We start from the raw sequence: 27,055 nt of genomic DNA on the forward strand, positions 1-27,055 counted from the left end.
GGGCACATATCACAACAGATTTACTACTTCATCAGACTGGATTCAGTGGCACTTACTTCTGAGTAAACACGCTTAAGCTTTCACTTGCTGAATTGCTAAGGAAAATGTTATGATGCTAATATGACTAAAACAGATGTATTTAAGTATGAATAAGCTAGTCCACTAAGCATGATTAAGAAACAGATGTTATTCAGGATAAAAAAAAAATTATATTGACGTATCCTTAATAGATGCCTGGCTCCCGCGCCTACTACAAGTGAGAGCTTTGTTTTATATTAGGTTTGTGATTGCTAAGGAATAAGAGCTATTTTATATGTTGTCTCTGAGTACAACAGCTTTCCTTTGTTGTTTTGCCATGCTGCTCCAGTCACATCTAGGTGGAGGCAACAATTGGATCTCCCAGTTACTTTCCATTCAGCTATCTCCCTCCCTTAGTTCTTGACTATGTTTATTTAGAAAGAAAACACATTATTTGTCCCACCCATGACACCCATTGTGCCGTGGGAAGGAGCAATGAGGACATTGCCATGGGAACATATGGATTGGCCCAAAGTTTAGCCAGCAATATAAGGTATGACGACAACAATGCTAAATCTAGGACCAAGGGGTAGAAAGCTGTAGATGAGTAGGAAAATGCAATATACAGTTTTTTTGTTCTTGATGTTTTGAGTAAAACTCAGAAGCTATCATTACATGTAAGAAAAACTGATAGATCTGGATTACTCTCTTGGTACCTGTAGCCAACAAACTCCTTCAGGTTTCAGAAGATAAGGCTGTAGATCTGCTCAAAACCTCTTCAAACACGCACAAAATTAGTCAGAAATGGAATATCTTGCCTTTTACTCCACAGCTGCTTCTGCTGTTGTTTTCTTGCCTATTTTTGAATCTGTTTTGACCCTTGTTGTTTGCAAGCAGCAGCTGTAAGAAGAAGACAACAAGAAAAGTGGAAACAAATAGACCTTACAAAAGGATGTAAGAAAGCCCTACTGAATTGGAATAAAGACCCATCTAGTTTGGCATCCTGTTTCCCACAGTGGCCAATCAGAAGCCTCATGAGTAGGAGAGAAAAACATACTTCTCTTCCACCATTGCTTCTCTGCGATTAATATTGAAAGGCATATATCTGCTGAATCTGGAGGTACCACATAGCCATCATGACTAGTTGCCAAGAGGTGAAGTTTGTGATTGTTCTTGATTATAATTTGCATTCTCCATGATGAGAAAATACATAGAAGCTGCCGATGAGATTGCTGCTCCTATAATTATGTAGCTCTTACCATAGTATAGAAGGGAAGGGAGACTTGCAGGGAATGGGATGGTAGAAACTAAATCAATGGTTCCCAAACTTCTACAGGGAAGTTGGGAATCACGTAAGTCTTTGTGGGGGAGGGATGATGGTAGCAATGCCATTGCCAGGGTCATGCCACTGCCAGGGACAAAGGAGGGGTTTTCCTACTCACCTCATGGCAGCATTGGCCTCCTGACGAGTGCAGGGAGCCCATGGATGCCTCTGCAGGACTCTCCAAGTTTCAGAATGACTAAAAATAGTAATTGGAACCCACTTCTGGTTTTTGATCGTGAAACTGGAAATTGATTCCAGTAGCTACAGGTGAGTAAGAAAACACCCCTTTGCCCCTGGCAGTGGTGTGATCCTGGGGATCGTGTTGCTGCCATTCCTTCCTCCCCTTAAGGGGGAATGCCCTGCTTCCAGTTCCCCTGGGGTCGTGACTCACCAGTTTGGGAACCACTGAACTAGATGATCCTTCTGTATCCCTGGATGGCTTGCTTCAGAATTTGCACAGCTTGGATGTGTGTTTTCAAGAATGCTTTATAATACAGGAAGAAGCAGATGCAACTGTTCCAGATACACCGAAGATGCCATGAGCCCTAACTGTACAAACCAAAGCAAGTTGGACAGAATTGTCTTCCTTGCATACTAATGCATGTTTCTGCTTTGCATGTTATTGACATGCTGCCTTTTACAAATTAGCAAGTTCTCCTAGGAATCCTCATAATGTGCATTAATAATAATTTTGATCTGTATGTTAATGGGTTTATCAGGTCATTTTTCTCATCTTAGTGAGAGCTTAGCATGACTGATTTTGGGATTTAAACAGTAGGAAAGTGTCTTGGCAGATTAAGGAGTGCTACATATTTTGGAAGACAGAAAGCTAGCACAAGAAAGAAACTGGTCCTTCATTAGTCTCTTGTCAGAGTTTTTTGGGGGAGAGGGTGAGGTGGTGTTGGAGGAAGAAGAGCATTGAGGAGGAAACCAACAGCTTAATCTTCTCAATTTATGTTAAAAAAATTAAGATAAAAGCACAAGCTTCTTGACACAAGTCAGCAGTTATGATCCCAGCTGGTGGAAAGGACCATTACATAAGCTGTTTTCTTCATATATATTTTTATCTTGCCAGCTGAAACTTTTCGGCCTTTGGGTGATAGTGTAAGAGTTGCTTGTGGCACTTTGTGGTCTCTGGAGATGGGTGATAGTGTAGGAGTTGCTTGTGGCACTGTCTGATCTCTGGAGATGGCAGTGATAATCAAAGGATTCTACAGAATATCTTCTAGAAGGACAATGTGTGGAATTGCGCTAATAAAGAGGTATTGTTTACAAGTATATCTATGGTGACAAATGTGTTTCTATAATTCAGCTAGCTACTAGTTCTGTGTTTTTTGCCTAATCAGTTCTGTAGCTCAACACTGCCGTAGATCAATAAAGGACTGAGCTCTCACTTACTCATGCTTATTTCTGAACTACAGGTGGTGCCTTGGTATCTGTGGGGGATCCATTCTCTGACCCCCCCAATGGATAAAAAAAACGCGTATAATGAAATACGCAGCTTTGGCACCATTAAACCCTCCTAAAGCGCGAAATCATGATTTCTTGTTTCCTGAGCCCCCTCCAGGGGCTCCCCCTGGTCTCTGAATGCCTTATAAGGGCAAAAAAGTCACTTCTGGTTTCCTGAGGGAAACCGGAAGTCACATTACTTTCACGCTCCCGGGCCATTCTAAAGCCCACAGGCATATGTCCACAGGTGGACACATGCAGCCTCTGGAGAGCTTTTTGAAGCCTCTGGAGGGCCTCTGGAGGGCTCAGGTTGGGCCAAGTCTGAGTCAGTGCAGATCGGGGGGAGAGCCAGATCCGCAGATACAGGATTCATGGATATGGAGGCTTCACCTGTATACTGAAATCATAATTCTTTTTGTGTGGTGACAGGTGAGTGAAAATGCCAATAAGAGCATTTATTCGCATTTGGAACATTGTGACCTGATGTTCCAAAGCCACAATCCATATGACTTGGCATGCAAGTGTAAATGTGAGATGCACTGGCAGAACCACCTCACTAATATAGAAATGAACACTGACACATCCTCTGTGGCATGGTTTTGGAGTTCAAAGAGCGCATTTGGATCAGGCTAAAGACACATGTGAAGGATCACATTTAAAAGGGGATTGGACAAGTTACTGGAGGAAAAATACATTACGGGTTACAAGCCATGATGTGTATGTGCAACCTCCTGATTTTAGTAATGGGCTATGTCAGATGCAAGGGAGGGCACCAGGATGCAGGTCTCTTGTTATCTGGTGTGCTCCCTGGGGCATTTGGTGGAGCCGCTGTGAGATACAGGAAGCTGGACTAAATGGGCCTATGGCCTGATCCAGTGGGGCTGTTCTTATGTTCTTATCAAGGTGCGTCTGCATGTCTGTGAACATTTGCATTCTATCTTGTTCACTGTGTTTTCATTTCCACAACTCAAAGGTAAGTTTGTTTATTTTAGAATTTTTACCCGGAAGAGCTTCTGGGGCAGCTTTGAACAGATGGTAAAAATGCAAGGCCACAATAAACAAAACATTAAAATTAATCAGTTTTAAACAACAGTAAATTAAAAATCTTAAAATAGCATAAGCATCACAAACAGCAACAACAATGGAAAAAAAACCCTCATTGATTAACAACAGAAAATGCAGCAATTAAAAATCCAGCCATCTCCCCCCACCACAAATCCTGGTGGAATTACCCCCCGCCCCCACACACAAATCTTTCTTGTTTTTCTAATGACTGCACCCCTCTATAATCTCATAGCTGAGTATGCTGGAGCTCTCTCCTTGCAGCTCTGTCCAGGTGCTGCAGACTCCCTGCAAAAACTACAGGGAACATTGAGAACTGGCTTGATGAGCTTTATGAGAAAGGAATTCTGCAAAGTGGGTGCCACTACTCCAAAGGCCCTGACATCAGGTAACCGTTTAAAGTTTCTATCTTTTCACCTGACTTTGCTGAAAAGGAGACCTTGAGTGTGAGAGTCATCCTACTTCCTACTTACTGAAAGCATATCAGGACCAAGCCTTTCACACCCTCCTCTTACAATCTCATATAAATATTTTTAAAAGCAATGGTGGACAAGATCAAATTTTGTAGGTAACTCCATGGGGAGGAGTGGAAATACATTTTGAGGTCTCTTGAGAGCAGAGGGTAGGAAGTGAACTAGTGTAAAGTGATTCTTCAATCCATAATCCAGAAAGCAATGACTGTTGATAGTATCAAAACAGCTTTGAAGTCCAGGAGGAACAACAGAGTCCCACTGCCCTCACCTGTCTCCTGGAGTAGGTCAGCCACAAAGGAAATTTAGTACTAAATATGAGTACCTCTGTTCACAAGGGATGGAGTGAAGTCATGGCAGATGAACCTCTTACCAGTGTTACTAAGAGGCAGCAGTTCAGCTGCCTTGGTGCAGTCAATTAACAGAATCAGACCATGAAAGTCTGATGTCCCTCTTACTAGGACCACCAGACAATGCTTTTAGAGCATAGACCATAAATGCTTTTAGAGAAATTAGCTTAGCTCATCATGGGAGTGGATGAATAAGGAGTGATTTTAAGAGATATCCTATCCATGCTTGCTATAGTTAAATTGGAAGTACCACAGCATTAATATATTTTCCCTTTACATATTTTAGTGTTTTACATGTAGAGAGGCTGCCTGCAAGCAGCTGAACTATTTTGCATTATGTCAAATGCAATTCAAGGTCCCAGAGGTTCTTGTAATAAATTATGAGGAAAGGCTCGACTTGTGAAATGTCAAGTCACAGTAAAGTGTTGCATCTGAATAACCTCATTGATTATCCATGACCTGTCACACTGTCTAGCAGCTCCTGCATGCTCCTTGTTTGTTGGATACATCAGCCATGTTTGGTAGCTCACACCCATGGGGCAGAGGCACACATGGTGTTCTCACATGAGGGCTTTAGTTATTCTTTTTCTTTCTTTAATTGGGAACAAGCTACAGTCTTGAATTGAAAGTAATGCATTTGGTAACAGCGGAGGAGGAAAAACGAATATGTTGTATTTTTTTAAGACACATACTCTTTAAATGTGTTGGCTGGGTTGCTGTTCTTGCAGCTTGTATCCATTCCATACAGAGTGCCACATATGTGTGTTTGTAAATGTGCAAGATTTAAAATTGTGTACTACATTAAAAGACATTTCTGCCCAATGTTGTGTACACGCAACAGGGATCAAATATGCACATCTGTGGGCTGGGCAAAAATGGGTTAACAGCCCAATCCTAACCAGGCTGCCTGTGGTGCAATACAGCGGCACAGAAGCAGCCGCTGCTGTATTCTGCATGGGCAGAGAGGCAGCCGGAGGTTTTCTTGTCAAGCCCTGGCAGCCTCTGTGGGTCTCAAAGCCACGCCTATCAGTTGCTGCGCAAAACCAAGTAGCTCCAGGTATGGTTTCAGGCCTGGGTTGGGGGTTAAGATGCAGCAGAAGCCTCTTTCACCACCCCCACCCTCATCCAGGCCTGAACTGTCTTCCTACCATCCCTCCCCTACCCCAAAACACCCCCCTGCCCTGTTCTGTCCTCCTCCCGCCTCCCCTCTGCCCAGTGTTGGCCTTACCCAGATTGGTGGGTGCTGCTCTGATGGCAGTGGAGCCTCTGCATGGTTGCAGCATGCTTTATAACGTGTTTGTGACACTTCGTGTTCTCATCCTGCCAGCGGGAGCCAGCTTATTGGGCTGACTGATATTATCAGACTGAATATTATAGGTTTATTTCGCTTATTCGTTCTTTGGGCGTGTAGTCTATTGAGGATTTCACTTTGTGCACTGGATGAAGTAGACTGTAAGTGTTTGTGCTGAAATCTATTGATTAGTCTTTAAGGCCAGGACTGTTGTTTTTGATCTGTTATAGAAGAAAGAGGGCCAACCCTATCTGCATTTCATGTACCAGAGTTTTCTTGGAGGGCAAAGGAAGCTTCACTGCTAGCTTCTTGTTTACTCCCTTTTTAAGACCCACTCTTTAAGAGGCATACCCCGGTGGCCTCATGACCTTACAAGCCATAGAAGTCAACTGAAGGAAAGAGTTTCATTTTGCAGTAAAATGCAATGTAATGGTTGGTCTGGTATGATCTCCTTGGGACCAGTCCTAGCCTCAGAGGGGCCAGTAAGGTGAGACAGTTGTCAGTTGATATGTTCTTTTCCCCATCTGTGGTTCTTTTGCCTTGGGCATTTCCAGTGACCTGTAAGCAATAAATTGGTGAGTTATTGGAAGACCTCTGCTATGTGCCACTATTCTCTCATACCCAATAAACTTATCAGATAGTATCCTCCATTTGGGGTTCCTATCCTTGCTTTTTGCTGATGATACGTAGTGTTCTGCCTTTTTGTCCTCAACTGTGCTGTGATTTGATAGACAAGCCATTAGTCTGTTGTAATGTTTTCTTCCTTGTTAGTTCAAGAATGATACCTGCTCACTCTTTGATCTTCCTAGTGGGAACTGCTCATCCGTTTTGATAACCTTAAATCTTAAAAATGGCTCCACTGATTCCACCTTAAATCAATGTATCATTTAAAAACAATGTCTCTGTTTTTGCATTTTGATTAATGTTCTTGGGGGAGAGGCATCAGACATCAAGAAAATCCAGAGGATTGCTTGAAAACTAACATTTAGATGCTGTAATTGGATTTTAGGAAACCATTGCCATTGAGTGGATTAAAATGAGATAGTCTTACTATAAAGGATAGTTCTAAGGCCTTCAGGTGGCTGCAGATTTATAGTGTGTTTTGTGGTAGTTTTAGTAGTTATGTAAAGTGTGTTAAATATATCCTATTTTAATTTGGCGCCCTGGGAACCCTCTCTTATAGTGAGTGTAATCCTAACTCAATGTGTGTCTCACAGTGCTGATAAAGAGACAAGTATCACAGCTTATAAATTCCCTTAAAACTGTTCCAACAATATTGGTACACACAATATAGACTGCTATATTTTATTAATTTACCCTGGGGGCTGGGGGCTAAGAATAGGCCCTCAGTTTGGCTGTACTTGTCGTAAGAGGCGACTAAACAGCCACCGGGTAGATGGGACTTGTCAGCCTAGGAAGGCAGCTCATCTAAGAGAAGGAAACTCTGACCTCAAACCTCCACTGCCTTGTGGCTACATCCAGTTCTGGAAAAGGCTTCAGGAGTCAACCTCGAGGCAAAATCAGGAGCCGGAGTCCCTTAGGCAGTTCATGGCTGAACACAGTCGCGTTCTGGCAACTCCTGCGACGCCGCTGGAACCAACCGTATTGGCTTCTGCCTTTCCATTGGACCATTCCAGCAACGTGGAGAGGGGGGATTTGCTGCATGGGTAACAGCCTATCCTCCATACCTTCTTTACCCAGGCTTCGCGCACTGGAGAGGACACTCCAACTTCGCCATACGGCGTCGGCACAACACGGGAAGCAGCAGTTTACCGGTTATAAGTCTTTGCTCGATTGGCGTAGAGCATGACGCCAGGGGCTGCTTCCGACGGTGGGAGAGATCATTGCATCTCATTGGGCAGCTACCGCCCGCCTTAAGCTGGGCAGTCCCCAGCCAGTAAGGTGTTGCCTCGCCACGGTCCGTTAACCTCATGGGGTGCGTGGGGTTTAGGGTGAAAACCGACAAGCGGATCGACAACTCTGCACCGTGCAACAGAAAACAGAAAACTACTGCCCTAAAGCTGGGCACCTGGAACGTTAGGACAATGACACCTGGCTTCTCTGATGACCTGCAAGAAATAGACGACGCACGCAAAACAGCTGTCATCGACATGGAGCTGAGCAGGCTGCAGATGGACATCGTCGCCCTTCAAGAGACTAGGCTGCCAGATTCCGGATCTGTCAGGGAAAGAAATTTCTCATTTTTCTGGCAGGGAAAACCACCAAACGAAACCAGGGAACATGGCGTTGGCTTTGCGGTCAGAAATACCCTGCTGAAATCCATCATCCCACCTACTGTGGGAAGTGAAAGAATTTTGTCCCTGCAGCTCCAGTCATCAGCAGGACCTATCACTCTCATCAGTGCTTATGCACCGACTCTGTCGTCTCCAGCAGAAGCCAAAGACAAATTCTATGATGACCTGGCCACCACTGTCAAGAAAATCCCTGTAAAAGAGCCATTGTTCATCCTCGGCGATTTCAATGCTAGAGTTGGTGCTGATAACAGTTCATGGCCCACTTGCTTAGGTCAGTTTGGCACTGGGAGGATGAACGAAAATGGCCAACGCCTGCTAGAGTTTTGCTGTCATCACGGTCTCTGTATCAGCAACACGTTCTTCAACACAAAGCCCCAACATAGAGTCTCTTGGAGACATCCAAGATCAAAGCACTGGCACCAGCTCGACCTGATCCTCACCAGACGCTCCAGCCTTCCCAGCATCAAGATCACACGCAGTTATCATGGTGCTGCCTGCGACACTGACCACTCCCTGGTGTGCAGCAGAGTGAAACTGCAAACAAAGCGACTGTATCACACGAAAAAGGAAGGAAGACCTCGCATTGATACCAGCAAGACCCGGGATCAGAGAAAAGTGGAGGAATTTGCACAAGCGCTTGAGGAATCTCTTCCAGGCCCGGCCGACGCAAACGCATCCAACAGATGGGAACATTTCAAGAATACCGTTTACAACACCGCCTTGTCCATATTCGGCAAGAAGACCAACAAGGCGGCAGACTGGTTTGAAGCCCACTCTGAGGAGTTGACACCAGTCATTGAGGAAAAGAGGAGAGCTCAAGCAGCATACAAGGCCTGTCCCAGTGAGCGCAACCTGCAGGTCCTCCGAACTGCTCGCAGCAAAGTCCAACAGACTGCCAGGAGATGTGCTAACGACTACTGGCTCCAGCTCTGTTCCGAGATACAGATAGCAGCTGACACGGGCAACATCAAGGGGATGTATGATGGTATCAAGCAGGCCCTAGGTCCAACACAGAAGAAAATTGCCCCTCTGAAGTCTGCCACAGGCGAGGTCATCCAGGATCGGGCGCAGCAGATGGAACGCTGGGTGCAGCACTACTCTGAGCTATATTCCAGAGAAAATGTAGTCACCGAAGAAGCACTGAACAACATTGAGTGCCTGCCTGTGCTGGAAGAGCTTGACAGTGAACCAACCCTAGAAGAACTTCACGTGGCCCTGGACTCCCTTGCCTTTGGCAAGGCACCTGGAAAAGACAGCATCCCTGCTGAAGTCCTAAAATGCTGCAAAGAGATCATCGTCACTGAGCTGCATGAAATCCTCTGTCTCTGCTGGAGAGAAGGTGGAGTACCTCAAGACATGAGGGATGCAAACATCATCACGCTGTACATCGTCACTGAGCTGCATGAAATCCTCTGTCTCTGCTGGAGAGAAGGTGGAGTACCTCAAGACATGAGGGATGCAAACATCATCACGCTGTACAAGAACAAAGGTGACAGGAGTGACTGCAACAACTACCGCGGCATCTCTCTCCTTAGCGTTGTAGGAAAGCTGTTTGCCCGAGTTGTACTAAAGAGGCTCCAGGTACTTACAGAGAGCGTCTATCCAGAATCGCAGTGTGGATTCCGAGCCAACAGGTCCACCACTGATATGGTATTCTCCCTTAGACAACTGCAGGAGAAATGCAGGGAACAACGACAGCCACTCTTTATAGCCTTCATAGATCTCACAAAGGCTTTCGACCTGGTCAGCAGAGACGGCCTCTTCAAGATTCTCCCCAAGATTGGATGTCCACCCAGGCTCCTCAGCATCATCAGATCTTTCCACAAGGACATGAAGGGCACTGTTGTCTTCGATGGCTCCACATCAGACCCTTTTGACATCCGAAGCGGAGTGAAGCAGGGCTGTGTTCTTGCACCAACCTTGTTTGGGATTTTCTTTGCTGTCCTGCTGAAGCAGGCCTTTGGAACTGCAACAGAAGGCATCTATCTCCGGACCAGATCAGACGGAAAGCTCTTCAACCTCTCCAGACTGAGAGCAAAATCCAAAGTCCAGCTGAAATGTCTGCGTGACTTCCTCTTTGCCGACGATGCAGCTGTCACTACCCACTCTGCCAAAGATCTCCAGCAGCTCATGGATCGTTTTAGCAAGGCCTGCCAAGATTTTGGACTGACAGTCAGCCTGAAGAAAACACAGGTCATGGTTCAGGATGTGGACTCACCTCCCTGCATTACAATCTCTGAGCATGAACTGGAGGTTGTCCATGACTTTGTGTACCTTGGCTCAACGATCTCCGACACTCATTCTCTCGATACTGAGCTAAACAAGCGCATCGGTAAAGCAGCTACCACGTTTTCCAGACTCACAAAGAGAGTCTGGTCCAACAAGAAGCTGACGGAACATACCAAGATCCAGGTCTACAGAGCTTGCGTCCTGAGTACACTTCTGTACTGCAGCGAGTCATGGACTCTTCGCTCACAACAGGAGAGGAAACTGAGCGCTTTCCACATGCGCTGCCTCCGACGCATCCTCGGCATCACCTGGCAGGACAAAGTTCCAAACAACACAGTCCTGGAACGTGCTGGAATCCCTAGCATGTATTCACTGCTGAAACAGAGACGCCTGCGTTGGCTTGGTCATGTCGTGAGAATGGATGATGGCCGGATCCCAAAGGATCTCCTCTATGGAGAACTCGTGCAAGGAAAGCGCCCTACAGGTAGACCACAGCTGCGATACAAGGACATCTGCAAGAGGGATCTGAAGGCCTTAGGGATGGACCTCAACAAGTGGGAAACCCTGGCCTCTGAGCGGCCCGCTTGGAGGCAGGCTGTGCAGCATGGCCTTTCCCAGTTTGAAGAGACACTTTGCCAACAGTCTGAGGCTAAGAGGCAAAGAAGGAAGGCCCATAGCCAGGGAGACAGACCAGGGACAGACTGCACTTGCTCCCGGTGTGGAAGGGATTGTCACTCCCGGATTGGCCTTTTCAGCCACACTAGACGCTGTGCCAGAACCACCTTTCAGAGCGCGATACCATAGTCTTTCGAGACTGAAGGTTGCCAATACAATTTTATTAATTTAAAACATTTTCCCTCCTCTTTCAGTACAAAAACTCCAAGGCAGCTTATAAGCATAATTATGGAAAACAGTTGCATTAAGAAAAACATACAACGTTATAAACTTGTGGCATTTCGGAATTGGAAATGACCAAAGTGAACAGATAAAAAGAACGAGAGCAAATTTATGTCAGAGTAAATTGTCATTTGCAGGATTTGTCATTGGATGCTTCGTTAACATTGTGCTGGAGATGCAGGACCAGGCAGGACCTTCTCAGGAGCAGTGTCCAAAGAGTGGAATTTCTTCTCCTTTGTGGTGTTGGCTCCTTCATTGCCAACTTTTAAGCAGGCAGTGAAAGCATTTATTTTTGTACTGATTCATTGATTAAAGTCTCCCCCAGCTCTCCTGCTGTCCTCAAAGAATGGTTCATTATTTGATATGTCGACCATGCTGTACGATGTGTCACTTTCACAACTTCCATAAAGAACTCATGCTTAATCCTGGCAATGTTCTGGATGGACCACATGTGAAAGAATTTGCTTCTTGATAACACTGTTTGGTTCTTGATTGGTCCTGGGCATTCATATTGTGCCTTTCTAGAATGAATGTCTTGGACCTAATTATGAAACTATGGAATGCCTTTCTGTCCTCCTTCAGATGCTGGCAAGGACATGTTTGGTGATGACTAGGTTGTGTTGTTTCAAGAGGGCTATTGTGGGTTCTTTTAAGCTGGTTGATAGCCTTTTTTCTTTCCTTCTGATACACTGTCTAATCATTTGTAGTGCTATTTATATTTTGTGATCTGATTGGTTTTTATGATTGTATATGTTTTTATTGTAAAATAATTTTGTTGTAAGCTTCCTTGGATCCATAATGAGAAAAGTGGGATATCCATTTTTAATAACAAAATGCATAAATATTATGAAAGTCTTCAGGATTACAGGAACCAGCATGGGTCACTGTTGTATTTAGTGAACCAGTAGCTAGCTTGCCTTGATTTTGTGAGTCATACAAATAGTATTCAGTGAATTTACCCTAATGATTATTTTCTTGTCTATAACTGAAACACCTAATCCTTCAATTTGTTTTCTTTTTTATAGAAGCACCACTGAAACCAGAAGAGAACCCTGCAGAAGCTTTCACTGATTCATCACTCTTTGCTCACTGGGGTCAGGACCTGAGCCCTGAGAACAGACGTATTGCCCTTAAGCAGTTCCAGTATTATGGCTACAATGCTTATCTGAGTGATCGGCTTCCCTTGGATAGACCATTGCCTGACTTCAGGCCTAATGGGTAAGCAGTAGCCTTCAGTAGACTTGTTTCACAGTACAATCCTATCTACTCAGAAGTGAGCCTATTGATGTCATTGGGACTTGCTACCAGGTATGCCTGTATAGGATTGAAGCTTTAGAAGGATTTTAAATCTGTAGGGTTGTCCAGTACATCTTAAGAATTATGATATATCAAATAAACATGATCCTGTCAAAATTAGGGATGTTCAAAATCTGCTGATTTCAGTGGGAGAAATATGACCTTCTGCCATCTAAATTGAAGGCATGGATAAGGTGGGAAATCCCTAGTACTAAATTGGGTGGCAAGGAAAAAGGGGGCGAAGCTGGCATGGCTGTGTTGTCTGCTCAGTTTTCTAGGCTGTTCGCATACCTGTCAGTGGTATACCTGTCCCTTTCACTGTCCCACTAGAATAGTTTAAAGTTAGGTAGTTGCTATTGAGGAGCAGGTAGAATTTTTTTTTGTTCCTCACTTGATTTTCTTTGATGTGGAATTTGTTTTGCCTACCCCAGACTGTTCTAAGGATGTGGTGGTGGTAGGTTGGTCACAACAGGCACATACAGTGTAGAACCAGGAGTAAAGATTTGGTGTGCATCCTGAGATAAGCAAGAATGGCGGAGAGGGGACACAGAACCTGTTTCAAGAGGCTATCTGGCTCAGAGGTTCTGAATGGTGATCTCTCGGGCTTGGTTTAAAAATTTTGATTTCCATAGCTCTCCAGCTTGAGGGTTGGTGTAGAGAAGTGTGGATTGGCAGTAGCCGATTTACAGTTTTGAGACCAGGTGGGAATGCCTGAAGAGAGAATAGACTGTGGTTTGCTATCTTCTCCAGGTTAGTTGCCTGCATTAAAAGGAGGAGGAGGAGTCTAGAGATAGGACCTCTGCAGGGTTTACACAGAGTGTTGATAGCATTGATTTTAATAAATGTGGCCCAGTTTTAATCCAAACCTTGTCTTGTATCTTTTTTGGGGGGAGGATAAACAGCATGTATTAATTAAGCATGTATTTAAATCTCCCAGTGCAAAAATAGGACTAAAAAGTGCTTAACTTTGGCCCATGGTCTTCAGAGTTCTAGTATTCAAAGTTGTCCATAATGAAATAGATAAAATGTCACATAATGAAATCAGCATTGTGTATAACTTTGTTTTAAGGGCTCTCCAGATGGAAATAAATGCCATAAACCTTAGGAACAGCTGCTAGTTTATCTGCTATAACATTAAAGTTTTAAAAACCTTGTGGACGTCTTTGCTACTTGGTGCTGTGTGAGAAGACTGAATGCTTTCCACAGAAAAACAGCCAATAGCAGGATTGTGTGAGGCTGTGAAACTTGGCTAATGTGTTCCTTCAGTGGAAAGTCCTCATGAATTAAGACCAGTTCAGAAAATACCATCTGCATATTTTATACTGGTGTCATGTGTAAAAAAAAGTTGCGTTTGACTGAGGAGGACCTGAGGGAAAACTGCTGCAGGAGAGGAGGCTGCAGTACCCGTGGAGGGAAGATAGAGGCTGCTGCGTGCAGAGGCCTATAAAAGGGCTGCACAAGACTGGGCTTGGATATAGACCACCAGGGAAGCCTTGCTGAGAGGAGCTTCAAGACTGAGCTGGAAGAGACCATGCTGCTGAGAGCTGAAACCTGAGCTGAGGAGAGAGTTGCAGCAAGGAGCCCCTGGAAGAGCCACACAGAGAACCAGGGAGCAATCACCCAGCCCCTTTGCCTCAGGTCCTGCTGCCTCCTGCCTGCATAGTGCCTGCCTGCCTCAGGTCCTCAGGGAATTTGGAACTAGGTTGTGTTTTCATTTGGTTAAGGTTCCATTCCGAACAATAAAGGCCTTAAACCTTTCGTTGGTGTCAGTAGTCTCTTTGGTCCTGCGTAACACTGGCAACCTAAAGTATACACTGCTGCATCCAGTTTCAAGCTGAACCAGATTGTGAAATGGCATGAGCTACTATTGGAAACCATGATTCAGTAATGGGTTCCTTTCAGTCGGGTATGGCTGACCTGGATTCGTTTCAGTTAGTTAATTTTAAATAAATAAATACTGGGTGACTTGTTTATATGGCTGGTAGTATGAGAATAACGGGCTTTACCCCTGGTTTGCAGAGGTCTACACTTAGAAGATTATAAAGTGGCATTTTATTACAAAGCATTCTCTTTGTAGCAGTTTGCCTAATGTAATTGTACGTCTTCACCAGATAACTGCCTCTAATTTGTTTGGTAGCAATATGGATGTAAACAAACAAGTATGAACTGTGCTTGAACCCTGAGCAGTCTTTCCATAAGTACCTGTACAATCAAATTTGAGAAACATAGAGTAGGAGGAACAGGGGCTCTGAGAGGAATTTTATCAGGGGGTACAAAGTTTTTTTGGGCCCCTTTGCAAAGGGGGAGGGGTGAAACAAAGTGGAGGAGGGTGGTGACAAGCAAGCAGAAGAGAGGCAGGGAGGGGTGAAACAGGGTGGGGGGAAGGGTAGAGACAGCTGGAAAAGTCCTTGGGGTCCAGGTCTTACAAACCCATGTGGCATCAGTAGTGTCCCCAGCATCCCCAATTGTGGTAGTGTTGCCGGTATCCCATGCGGGCAACAAGTCTGAGCAGATAGGAAAATGTAAGATCCCATGAACTTTCTGGGCCCCCTCCTTTGGCTCCTGCGCCCCCCTTTTGACCCTGGGCCCAGGTACAAATTACCCCCTTTACCCCCCTCTCCTAGGCCCTGGGGGGGAACTGATAATGCGTTATGAGAGTAGAAGAGATTAATAAAACCCTTCTGTACAATGAGATGTGGAGAAATTGAGTGATGTACCTCTAAAAGATGTATTCAGGGATATGGATCTGATTATTATTATTAACAGTATTTATATACCGCTTTTCAACTAAAAGTTCACAAAGCGGTTTACAGAGAAAATCAAATATCTAATGGCTCCCTGTCCCAAAAGGGCTCACAATCTAAAAAGATGCAAAAGAGCACCAGCAGACAGTCACTAGAAAAGACACTGCTGGGGTGAGGTGGGCTAGTTACTCTCCCCCTGCTATAAAGAGGAGCACCCACTTGAAAGAGTGACTCTTACCCAGTTAGCAGGGTAATATGCTGTTATGGGGTAATATGCTGATATGCTGATCTGATAGGCTGAAAAGTACCATATTTCTATCTCACCTCACAAACACCACAAGTATGCTCAACTTGGTGGCAGGATCCATGATGGTCAACAATGACAGAGTTTCTGAAACAGAAGTTCTGACCAGACTTTAAAATGTCATGTAATATATTTGGTGCCTACAACATTGGTTGCACTTAGATTTTTTAAAATATGTGATAGAATTTATTTTGAGGCCCATCATTCAGGTTCTTCACATGTGCATCATTGAATAAATTTTTTGATCATGAGCATTCTCAGTCCTCTATAAAGCCTTCTCTGTTTCTGTGATCTGTCCCTACTCCAAGCTTCTCAGATTTGACTGTAAAGACTATATGGTGAGATTGCACAGCGTTCATAACCAGTGAATCCAGCCTAACATATACAGTCCTAGTCTTGCTAGAGTGAACAGTGCCTGCATGGAAATGAGTGGTTTTTATACCATTTATACCATGATATGCAGCTTTCTATTCAGTTTTCATTCTAGTTTAAACCTATTAAGCAACATAACTATGAAAAAATGGTCTCTTTTTTAAATTGTAAATTAATATATGGGGAAAACACTTCTTAAGACATTTCTGCCTGAATCTAGACCTGCCTGTTCTTATGTTCTTTATGAAATGATGCTTTTCTCCATGGATTTTACTTAAATTTTTTATATCTCTAAATATAAAAATTTTAAAAGAAAGAGAGAGACTGAACATTATTGTAGCTGGGAATAATGTACTGACACTTGGGAATTTTAAAGAAATCCCAGCTATTTGAGATTTTGACTGTAGTTTTCATGAAAACATCCACCTGTGTTTAACACAGTGCAATATAGTGAAGAGCAACCCTGCTCCCTGACCCAGCAGGCTTCCACAGGTGAAGAGTCCCTTGTTGGATCACAAACCATGCTCATGAAAAGGTGCGGTCAGCACAGTTTCTGTGTTTGGATGGCAATCACATGCATAGGACCAAACTGATAGTCAGAGCTGTTTCAAGTAATGGTTCCACATGTGTTTGTGGATGCATGCTTTGCTTGGAATTGTATTGTGCCATGGATTTTGTAGGTCCAAGAATGAATTGACTTCAGAATAAATTTCACATCTTGTGTGTTTCTCCAGCAAAATGGTTAAAATATTCACAATATTGATGTGGGCACACATTGATCTGTTCATAGTAGCAGCTTGAGTGCAAAAATCCACTGGAAAATTCACGTTTCAAATTCACCACATCACATGAATTGGCTTTTTCTTTCCACACAATGTATGACAGAAAGATAATGGCAGTAAAGATACAGCCTTCTCTTTCCCCCATATTTCTTTGTCTTCTTTTCTGGCTCTCAGAATGTCATTGATGAACTGTTTACTGTCCTACCTCTACCATTCCCATCTGTTATCCTGCACTGTGCCAGCCTCGCTGAATAAAGAATGCCATTGACTAAGCACTAGCTTTGGTAAGCCTGACAGTATCTTGAAGCAAAGTGTCAGCCTCTTTTTGTTTTATGAAATGGGATGTCGCCTCAACTGTGTGTACTGCTTTAAGTTTGGCTGTTTGTAAGGTCATAAGAAAAGCCTTGCTGGATCAAGTGAAGTGCGCATCTAGTCCAGCTTTCTGTTTCCCAAGAGGCCCAACAGTTGCATTCGGGAATTTCCCAGACATGAGAGAAAGGCATATAGTCACGTTTTCCTCCTCATGGTAAGGCAGCATTTATTTTCCCTTACCGTAGGGCTGCATTGTGGCTGCATCAGTGCTGGAAAGTTGGATAGGATTGGGCCCTAAGTCTCATTAATTTCAGTGGGATTTACTCCCAGATAAAGTGTGTATAAGATTGCAGCCTAAACTCTCTGAACTCTAGAACTGTTTTTATGAACCATTTGGCCATCTGGCAACATTACATGGCAATATTTAAAAGGATATCTATTTTTAAATCAACAAACTACCAGCAGTGGACCTCCCCAGCCCCACGCCTGGGGCAAAGGTCTGCGATGGTGCCCCCCACAGGCTGTGGCTGCCCCCCCCCACAAAAAACCACCCTCCCACTTACCTGAGGCTCATGGGGCTTCACGCGACCTCCATTTCCCAATGCAGAAGCCTCTCTGAGGTTCCCCGATGCTTTAAACTGTGCTTCTGGAAAACCAGAAGCACAGTTTCCGACCCCATCAGGAGCCTCAGAGAGGCAGGGTCCTGGAAGCTTGCACCCTCCGTAACTGCAAACTACCTATTTCTGTCAATTTTGTAACATTACAGCTGTGGATGTGTGTGTCAACATTGTTTTTATTTTACCTGTGTTCAAGTATTTGGATTATTCAGATCATTAATGCCATGTATATTGATTAAAAATAGTATCCTCCTAAGCCAAAATATGACTGAAAAACCTAGTTTGTGGTTGAGAAAAAGTGAAGCAATATTTAGGCAGCCTGAGTTTAACTCTGATCCATTCTATTACTTTTAAACTAATTTCAAAAAGATGAATCAATGATACAGAAATATCAAATGTTATTTTCAGCAGCCATTCTGAGGATTCCTTCCTAGATCACCTGAAAATAGAGGGCTTCAAAAAAGACTTTTGTGTAAGTGGGGCAATATAGATAGATATATCTGTTATTCATGTACTCATTTTGCCAATATTACAACTGGCAAGGAAATAGTCCTTGAAATACTGTAGTTAGCATTAAGTTTTGTGGAGCTTTCTGTAGAGATGCTGCATCTACTTTTCTTAGAAATGAAGCATAAAAGGCTGCTTATGAAGATGTAATCCACTAGAAGTACTTCTACTTTCTGAATGTTATCTGTTAGTCTGCAATCATAGATATATCTTTGGGAGTTTCCAGTGCATGTTCAGTTTTTTTTTTCTCATCAAAAGAAGTGAAGTTGCTCCTGTAGCTTTAATAGAGTTCTGTACACAGAAACAGTATACTGGCTAAGCAGTGTGACCTAAGCAATGAAATTTTTATTTACAGAAGAAGTCCCAGTCTTTCCAATCACATACATAATGTGAGACAAATGTGACATCTATATCTTGTAATTTTGAAGATGGAAAGTACCCATTCCTATGATCACACTAATCCTGTTGGAATTGCTGTTATCTGTATAAGTTAAAACACAGTTCACACATTATATATCCTTGAGTGTGTACCTAGATGAGAAGAAGTCTGTCTGCACAGTCAAATCTGTGATTGTTAATTGGCCCATATTTTTTTTCCACTAACAAAGCTGCAAAGCTCATAGACCTGTAAAATTGGGTGGAGAAGCATAAAATAATATCTGGTTTAATCTTGTTCTATGGACAAATTGGCTCCAACCATTCCCAGTTGATGCCTAGCCAATCTTCTTTTTCAAACTCAAGGGAAGGAAAGTGTACAACTCCCTTGGACAGCTTGTTTTGTTGTCAGCTGCTTTTACACATAGGAAGCCATTTTGTACATTCAAACTATGTTTGCTGTGTTGCAAAGTATTATTTCTGTCTGTCCTTCAACTACGTTGTTCCCTTTCTGCTTTATGGTATGCTTTTATATATGTACTTTAAAACCACAGTCCTATATCATGATAGTTTTTTCAGAGCTAAACACCTATTTCCTTTAACTTCTGCGTATATCAGATGCCACCTTTGTTCACTCTAAAATGTGTGCAATTTCTATATTTCTTAATTATTAAGGACTCAATCCTATCCAATTTTCCAGTGCCGGTGCTGCAATGCCCATGGGGTATGCACTGCTTTTTGTGTTGGGAAGGCAGTCACAGAGGCCTCCTCAAGGTATGGGAACATTTGCTCCCTTACGTCGGGGCTGTATTATGGCTGCACCAGTGCTGAAAAGTTGGATAGGATTGGGCCCTAAGAGCCCAGTCCTTCCCCCAGTCAATGCAACTGTGCCAAAAAGTGTGTGCACTACTGTAGTAGTAGTAGTAGTAGTAGTAGTAGTAGTAGTAAATAACAACAACAGGTATTTATATACCGCCTTTCTTGGTCTTTATTCAAGACTTTATTCAAGGCGGTTTACATAGACAGGCTTATTAAATCCCTTATTAAATAGGGATTTTTACAATTGAAAGAAGGTTCTTTCTTTCAAGAACCACAACATTCAGGTGTTTCATTCTGATCTGGCTTCACATTCTGGCCTCCATCCTCCCACGCTCAGAGCAGATGGAATAGCTCGGCTTCAACTTGTCAGCTGCTTCAAGGTCGCACAGTGCCGGTGGCCTCGAACTGGCGACCTTGTGGATGTTATCTTCAGGCAAATGGAGGCTCTACCCTCTAGACCAGACCTCCTGCCCCACTGTATCCACTGGGGTGGGGGCTCAGGAGGGGAAAAGGAAATTTACCCTTAACCTGTAACCCTCCTCCATAAGCTCCTTGACTGCCAGTGAGTTTCTTTAGACCTTTACTAGCTGATGCATGACCAAGGAGAAGAAAGGGGCAGGCAGCCTTGAAAAGGAGGGTATAGGTTCAGCTGCACACCATTGCCACTGGATCCACCCCCTGTTGCCACCTCCTGTTCCTCCCCTCTCCCTTGCCCACCACTACCGCTTACTTACTGCTGGCAGTAAGAAAGAGGCTTAAATGGAAGCCTTGAGCCCTGGCTTACTTTTGTCTCAGGAGGACTGAAAAGGTTAACTTTGGCTGCAGCTTTCAGCCTCCTTGCCCTGGAGACAAATAGCCCTCTAATTATCTCTGATTGTCCTCTTGCTCTCCCTGGCTGCCTGAACAGCCCTGACTCCTGAGTGAGCTTCGGATAAGGTGAGGAGATGATTTACAGTTGATTTATTGGCATAAATTTCTTGTCTTATAGGCGAGTATCTACGGTACACCCATTAGCCCTAATCAGATACACCTGGATTTATGAGAGAGTTTTTTTAAACCTATTTTTGCCTGATCCACATGTATACACATTTGGTCCCTGTTATGTATATGCAGCGTTGAGCAGAAATGGCTTATAATCTTTTGGCCAGAAACTCCAAGATGTAGTTTAACCCATCTTTGCCCACAGGTGTACTCATGTAGTCCCTGTTGCATATATGCAATGTTGGGCAGAAATGGCTTAAACTAGAAATGTACCATTTGCCCTTAAGTAAAGAACCACTTCATACTAATATTGTTCTGTACACATATATTATACACACCTTAAAAGTGCACCAGGTACACCATGCTCATAAAGGTTAACTCTTTTTCTGCAAGACTTTTTAATACTTTCTCAACAGTGTACATGTAGATCAATAAAACTTAAGTTTATTGTGGATGTAAACCCTGGTTTATGTGATTCTTCAATTTCTTCACCCACAGAAAATTCTGGTTCTTAAAATTCTAGTTCTTACCTGGTAAGGATAAATTTTAACATTTAAGTGAGAAAAATTTAATTGTTATTTTTAGAGGCTGTCTGAATTCCATTTTGTGAAAGAAAAAAGAAATCCGCATGCAACCATGAAATCTCTAGTTTAACAAGCTTAAATGACCAAGATCCCATTATATTTTATTATGGGTGCAATCCTAACTGGTCGTTAGGCATGTTTGCACTTCCTCGGGAGGAAGCCAGGTCGGTGCTCCAAGAATCACCAGCCCGCGGAGGCTGACGGAGGCCACTGTGCCGGCTTCCTCCCAGCGCCTTGTGTCTGCTCGGATGAACCAATGCTAGGATGAAAGATAGGCGGTGGGAGGTGGGGAGGAGCAGGGTGGGAGGCGTTCCTGGGTGGGGAGAGAGTGGGCAGCCCCGGGGGCAGGCAGGCGGGTGGGGAGCAGGAGGGGGGCTTGTCACAAACATCACCCTTGGGGTAGGGAAGGACCAGGGGAGATTCCAAAGTCAACCAGGATTTAACCCTCCTCCAATCTTACACCATCCTCCACAAACCCCCAAGAGCAATGTTTCTTTATTTAGCTTACTCCAAGCCCCAGGTCCTCTTAACATGCAATTCCTTGGTCAATAATTGCACCCAGTTTTTCATGTAAAAGATTTTTATTTTAAGGGAGTTTCAGTTACTCCAAAAGACATATTTACATGCATTACAGTAGCTAAAAACAAGAAACTAAAAACAGGCTAAAATTACCATCATGCAGGTCGCTCAGCATTTCCAGTATAAAAGATGTTATACCCTCAGTATAAAAGATGTTAACCCTCAGCTCCCTTCCTCCTGCTGTGTGTGTGTTTTCAGGCACCCACGCCCAGGTTATTCTCTAAATCAGAGGTGTCCAAACTTTTTGGCAGGAGGACCACATCATCTCTCTGACACTGTGTCGGGGGCCGGGAAAAAAATAATTAATTTACATTTCAAATTTGAATAAATTTACATAAACAAATATATTAGTGATAGAGATCAAATATATTACCGTATTTTTTGCTCCATAAGACGCACTTTTTCCCCCCAAAAAAAGTGGGGGGGGGAAGTGTGTGCGTCTTATGGAGTGAATACTGCAAAGCTGCAGGCGTTCTCAGGGCAGCAGAGCCTCCTTGGCAGGTGCTTCTGCCCCTGACCAGGGTCCTGCCTGTGCTCAATGGTAATGCAAATGCAAATGCAATGGTAATGCAAATGCAAATTGAAATGCAAATGCAGGCGCTCAGTGGTAATGCAAATGTTCAGCGCTTAGTGACAATGCACTTGCAGAAAAATACTAAAGTATCTCATTCTACCAGTGCAAGGATGATAAAGCAGAAAAGGCTAGCATATAAAATTCCTTTTAAACTAGAGGTAGTAAAATATGCTAAGGAGCATGGAAACAAAGCAGCGGAGAGACATATTTTATTACACTATTTGGTTCAGAATATTTTTTTCCCTGTTTTCCTCCTCTAAAAACTAGGTGCGTCTTATGGTCAGGTGCGTCTTATAGAGCGAAAAATACGGTATATGAATGAATGAAGGTCTTGCAATAGCTCAAGGCCTATAAAAGACCTTGCACAAAGCAAGGCCAGCCTTTCCTTTGCTGCCACTGCTGCATCATAGACGTGAAACAGCAAGTAGTGGAGGGAGCCCTCGTCCCACAGCTCAGGTAAGAGGTCGAACAGTCATCCTCACACTGAGAGTAGTTGCATCGGGCCAGCATGGGCTCCAGCAAGTCTCCGGAGGGCCAGAGGCTTATTGGAGACTGGGGGCTCCCCGCGGGCCGGATTGGGAGCCCCCGAGGGCCATGTGGCCCCCGGGCCGGAGTTTGGGCACCCCTGCTCTAAATTACTGATGCACTACACCTGGGCAGCAAACACCCAACTTAATCCATCTTAAAGGGAAAGGCACTTGTGACAGGGCTGGGATCTGGCAGTTATGCCAGATCCCAACCATCATTCTCAGGGAGAACAGAGCAACTTCAAGCTGCTCCGCTCTCCAGATTTGTGCCACCTCCAGAGGTGGCGCAAGTTCGAGGAGGCCCATTGGGGCCAGCAGCCCTTACCCAGGGATAAGGGGAAAAGTTTCACCTTGCCTCTGGCTAAGCTGCTTATGGCCCCTATCCTGCGCTGGATACAGCATAAGGCTCCTGGCTTGGCTGTTCCAGCGCAGGATGGGATTGCGCCCTATGACTCTTAACTTTAAAAGAGTGTGTCCTGTGCTTCTTATTCCTCTACCGCTTTCATTGTTTTAAAATCTTACAAATATTTTGTTTCTTTATGCACTTTTACTGATATATAGAGGCAGACTAAAGGTAGTTTAGTACTAAACTGTACACATCATGGTGGTCTAGCTACCTTATCTGTTTCAAAGAATCTTATTTATAAGTATACAAATATTAAATTTTGAATATAATACCTAGGCATCCTTAAGTTCCTTGCAATATATTTATCATTAATGAAAATAGTATTTTTAGAGTAAATCATTTCCTGAGCTACATTGTGAAGTACTGATTTTTGAGCAGTGTGCTGAACCTTAATAGAAGAGTGTCTTTAAATTACTGTAATTCATCTCAAGGACGTCTGCTGTAAATTTCGGTGGTAACATAGAGATGATCATTGCCTCAGTGCTTGGCTGAAACACTGGATATAAAGAAACTGCACTCCCAATGACACGTATTACTCAGGAAATTTCACAGGCCTCCTCTGTTAACTAGCAGTACTTTTGCCAATATAATGAAGGCTTTTGCTATAAAGCTGAGAATGGTATTTGATTGCTCCACAAGAGGATCTGCATGTGCATGGAAGATACTTGCATGATTTTGATGGTCAGGAGAGCTGACTTTCCTGTTTGGATGCTAATGAATATGCAGCAACTCAGTCGTATGCATATTACACTGAGTTCAGTGGGATTTGCTTCCAAGTAAATCTGCAAAGGAGTGTAACCTTGCTCACTTTAGCTTTTTTGTAAGTACCATCTAATTGAGATTCACCCAGATGCTGAGGTTTACACTGAGATGTAGGTGGAAAAATACGCTTTCATGAATCTGTTAGTACTCTCTGGGTGAATTTATGCAGTAGTTAGACAGTAAAGCATTCTAGGGTCTATTCTTCCTCCTACTCAGAATGTGTTTATCTTTAGCATTGTCCTAGGAATTTTATGGGCCATATCATAGTACAATAGCTGCTTAAGACTTTTATACTCTGGCATCTAGAGACTAGGACTGTCATGGAGCCAGCTTCGGCTCTTGAGGCTGTGACACTATGGGCAGCATGGCCTTTGCTGCATCCCATGTTCCCAGAGTATCCCACGTCTCCTTGCCCCAGAGTAAGCCCCAGTCTGCACAACAGGTCTATTCGGACCTGCACCAGCTAAATAGCTTCCCCTTTCTGAGAGTAGGGTCTTATAGTACCATGCCACACACCCTGTGTTCTGAGACTGTTATGATGTTCTGAGTCCGTGGGTGCCAGAGCTGGGTTTATATGCTGGGGTGGGTGTGAATTGATTGGTTGCCAGAGTTACACTGTATCCTGTACTCCACGGTAAGGGGTGGACATGGTGGTTTGGGAGATGGGTGTTGTGTCTTTTTGGTGTTTGTTACATGTGTGTGTCCCCTGTGGGACTCCTCTAATGCACATGTGGTCTGTGACAGGCACAGCAATTATCTGTAGGACAGATAATTCACCCTGCAATGTGGGGATAGAATTTGGCGCTGCTGTGCCTGTGGTGCTCTGCCCATGTCTTACCCACGACATGCCTGAGGAACTCCCACAGAAACCCGTCCCCTCCAGCCCCAGTGGAGTCATGCTGGCAACTGGCCTGCACCAGGATTGTATCAGCACAGGTTTTTTGGCACATCGTGCCAGTGTTGGGTTTACATCTGTCAGTGGTAGCTGTCTTCCACCAGTGGAGCTCTCTTTGCGCTGGTGGATCATGTTTTGTGTTAGCATTTCCCATGGATAGGATTGGGCCATTAATTTTGTTGATGTCGTCAAGTTACCTGATGGGGAAGTGCAGCCCACCTGGCCTCTATTCCACTCCCATTTACACAGGTTTGGTTGCCCAAAGGATAAACACATGCCAATCTTAATACTCCTGACAGGGAGAAGGACTCCAAATCCACAACTGCACTTGGCCTGTGGATAATGGAGTTTCAAACAAAGAACAAAAAGCTGCTTGCAGAAGGATGTCCTAGCAGTTTTTAGGCTGCTGAAATTGCACACGAGGTTCTGGGCAGGAAGGATGTTAGAAGAGTCCCAAAATAAGGAAAATGAGGGGAGCAGAGTCTTCATCATATTCAGTCTTGGAATCATCTTGCACAATGCAGGGGCTCTGACTCTGTCTCCATTTCTGAACAACTGTTTTGGAGTCTCAGCCAGAGTCTCAGCTTCTCCTCACATACCTTCTAACCTTCAGACTGTGGGTTGGGACCGACTAGGTGAGTTGCAAGCCAATTTCAGGTGGATCCCCATTCAGTTCATTGTGTATTTTATTTTTAATATATTAGACTTGATGCTACCATGGTGTTGTGTCTGCATCTGGGGAAATGTTACAGATCTGTACTTTCAACAGACTACTATGTATATACTTTGACAATGATAGTCAGTGGGGCTTACTTCTGGGTCAGTGTGGTTAGGATTGCAGCCTTTGGGATTTGGGGGAATTTTTTTTTAAGCAGATCAGCAAATGCTTGGGAGGTTTAGGAGGGTTCTTCTTTATTTTAAATAAATTTTAAAACTGATATTTTTTTGTAAACTTTTAATTTGATTTGCTTTGATTTTGTCTTATGGGGGATGCTAAAAATTTTCCTGCTTGATGATGTCACTTCCGGCCATAACATCACTTCTAGTGGGCCCCAACAGATTGCCAAGTGGGTCCTGTTTGAGAACCATTGTTCTAAGCATTGTAATGGTTAGACCAATGATTGGAACTTCTGACACTGAGATGAAGTGAGCCCTGTACTGACATGACATTAACTTCCTGGTTAATGTCTGGAATTCCAATGGAACAAGCAGAACTCCTATTCCAGTGTCTTAAAGCAGTGGTTCTCAAACTTTGACGGAGCATTACTCCCTCAGTAAGTTCTTGTGGGGGAGGAGCTAGGGCAGCGACATGATCCCCAGGATTGCATCGCTAAAGGGGGGGAGGGGGGCGAGAGGGGGTGCTTTGCACTTACTTTTTACAATGTAGGGCTTCAGCAGGTTGCAGGAGGTGCAGGGAGCCCTGCACAATGCTTGCCCGACGTTTGGAACCTGCCATCAAAGCAGACGCAAAGCACCTCCTGCAAAACGAAAGTGCTTTGTGCCCGCTTTGATTGCAGGTTCCAAGTGTCGGGGTGCGCTGTGCAGGGTTGCGTAGGGCTCCTCGCACCTCCTGCAACCTGCTGAAGCCCTACATTGTAAAAAGTAAGTGCAAAGCACCCCCCTCGCCCCCCTTACTGACGCAATCCTGGGGATCACGTCGCTGCCTCCCTCCCCTTCCCCTGCCCCTTAAAGGGATGGGGAAGTGTTACATGAACTGGTGGGTCACTCACTCGTTTGAGAACCACTGCCTCAAAGTATCACCTTCCTGGGAGCCATGATACAAATTGAATCAAACTGAATTGCCAGTGTATATCTGATAGCAGGATTGCACCGTGAAATGTTTGGAGATTTCTGTGATGAAATGCAAATTATAATCTAAAGAAAGGCAAATCATAATCCAATTTATTTATGATGGGGAAATATGTTTGAAAGCATATTATAATGGTTAATATGTATTAATAAGGAAGACTAATTTCTCATTACTCTGAGTGAGCAACATGCTGCTTACTAAGCTCCTTCCTTTATGAGTTGGGGGGGGGGGAAACCCTTCCTTCTCAGTGCCCCTGTTGAGCACATTTTGTCTATGAATGAAAGTTTCTGAAAAAAAATTATATACTTTCCCTTTGCTACCTGGTGTGCTTGAAATTGTGTACATCGGTAGTGTGCTTTTACATGTACTTTTCTGGTGACCATGACAACGGTTACTTGAGCTTTTCACATTCATTGGGGAAATGTAGTATAGCTTGACCACTGGACACAGGTTTTTGAGAGAGC

General features: G+C 43.9%; 1 protein-coding gene across 2 annotated transcripts in view; it reads left to right on the forward strand.

The window, feature by feature from the left end:
* GALNT18 (polypeptide N-acetylgalactosaminyltransferase 18) overlaps window positions 1-27,055 on the forward strand; it is a 330,059-nt gene that overhangs the window by 170,824 nt on the left and 132,180 nt on the right. For both annotated transcript variants that reach the window (XM_066630404.1, XM_066630399.1), the window contains exon 2: window positions 12,371-12,563. In XM_066630404.1, coding sequence (XP_066486501.1) covers window positions 12,371-12,563 — 193 coding nt within the window. The remainder of the gene's footprint in view (window positions 1-12,370; window positions 12,564-27,055) is intronic.

Source organism: Tiliqua scincoides, chromosome 1 (genome assembly GCF_035046505.1).
Source record: "Tiliqua scincoides isolate rTilSci1 chromosome 1, rTilSci1.hap2, whole genome shotgun sequence".
In the NCBI taxonomy this organism is placed as follows: domain Eukaryota; kingdom Metazoa; phylum Chordata; class Lepidosauria; order Squamata; family Scincidae; genus Tiliqua; species Tiliqua scincoides.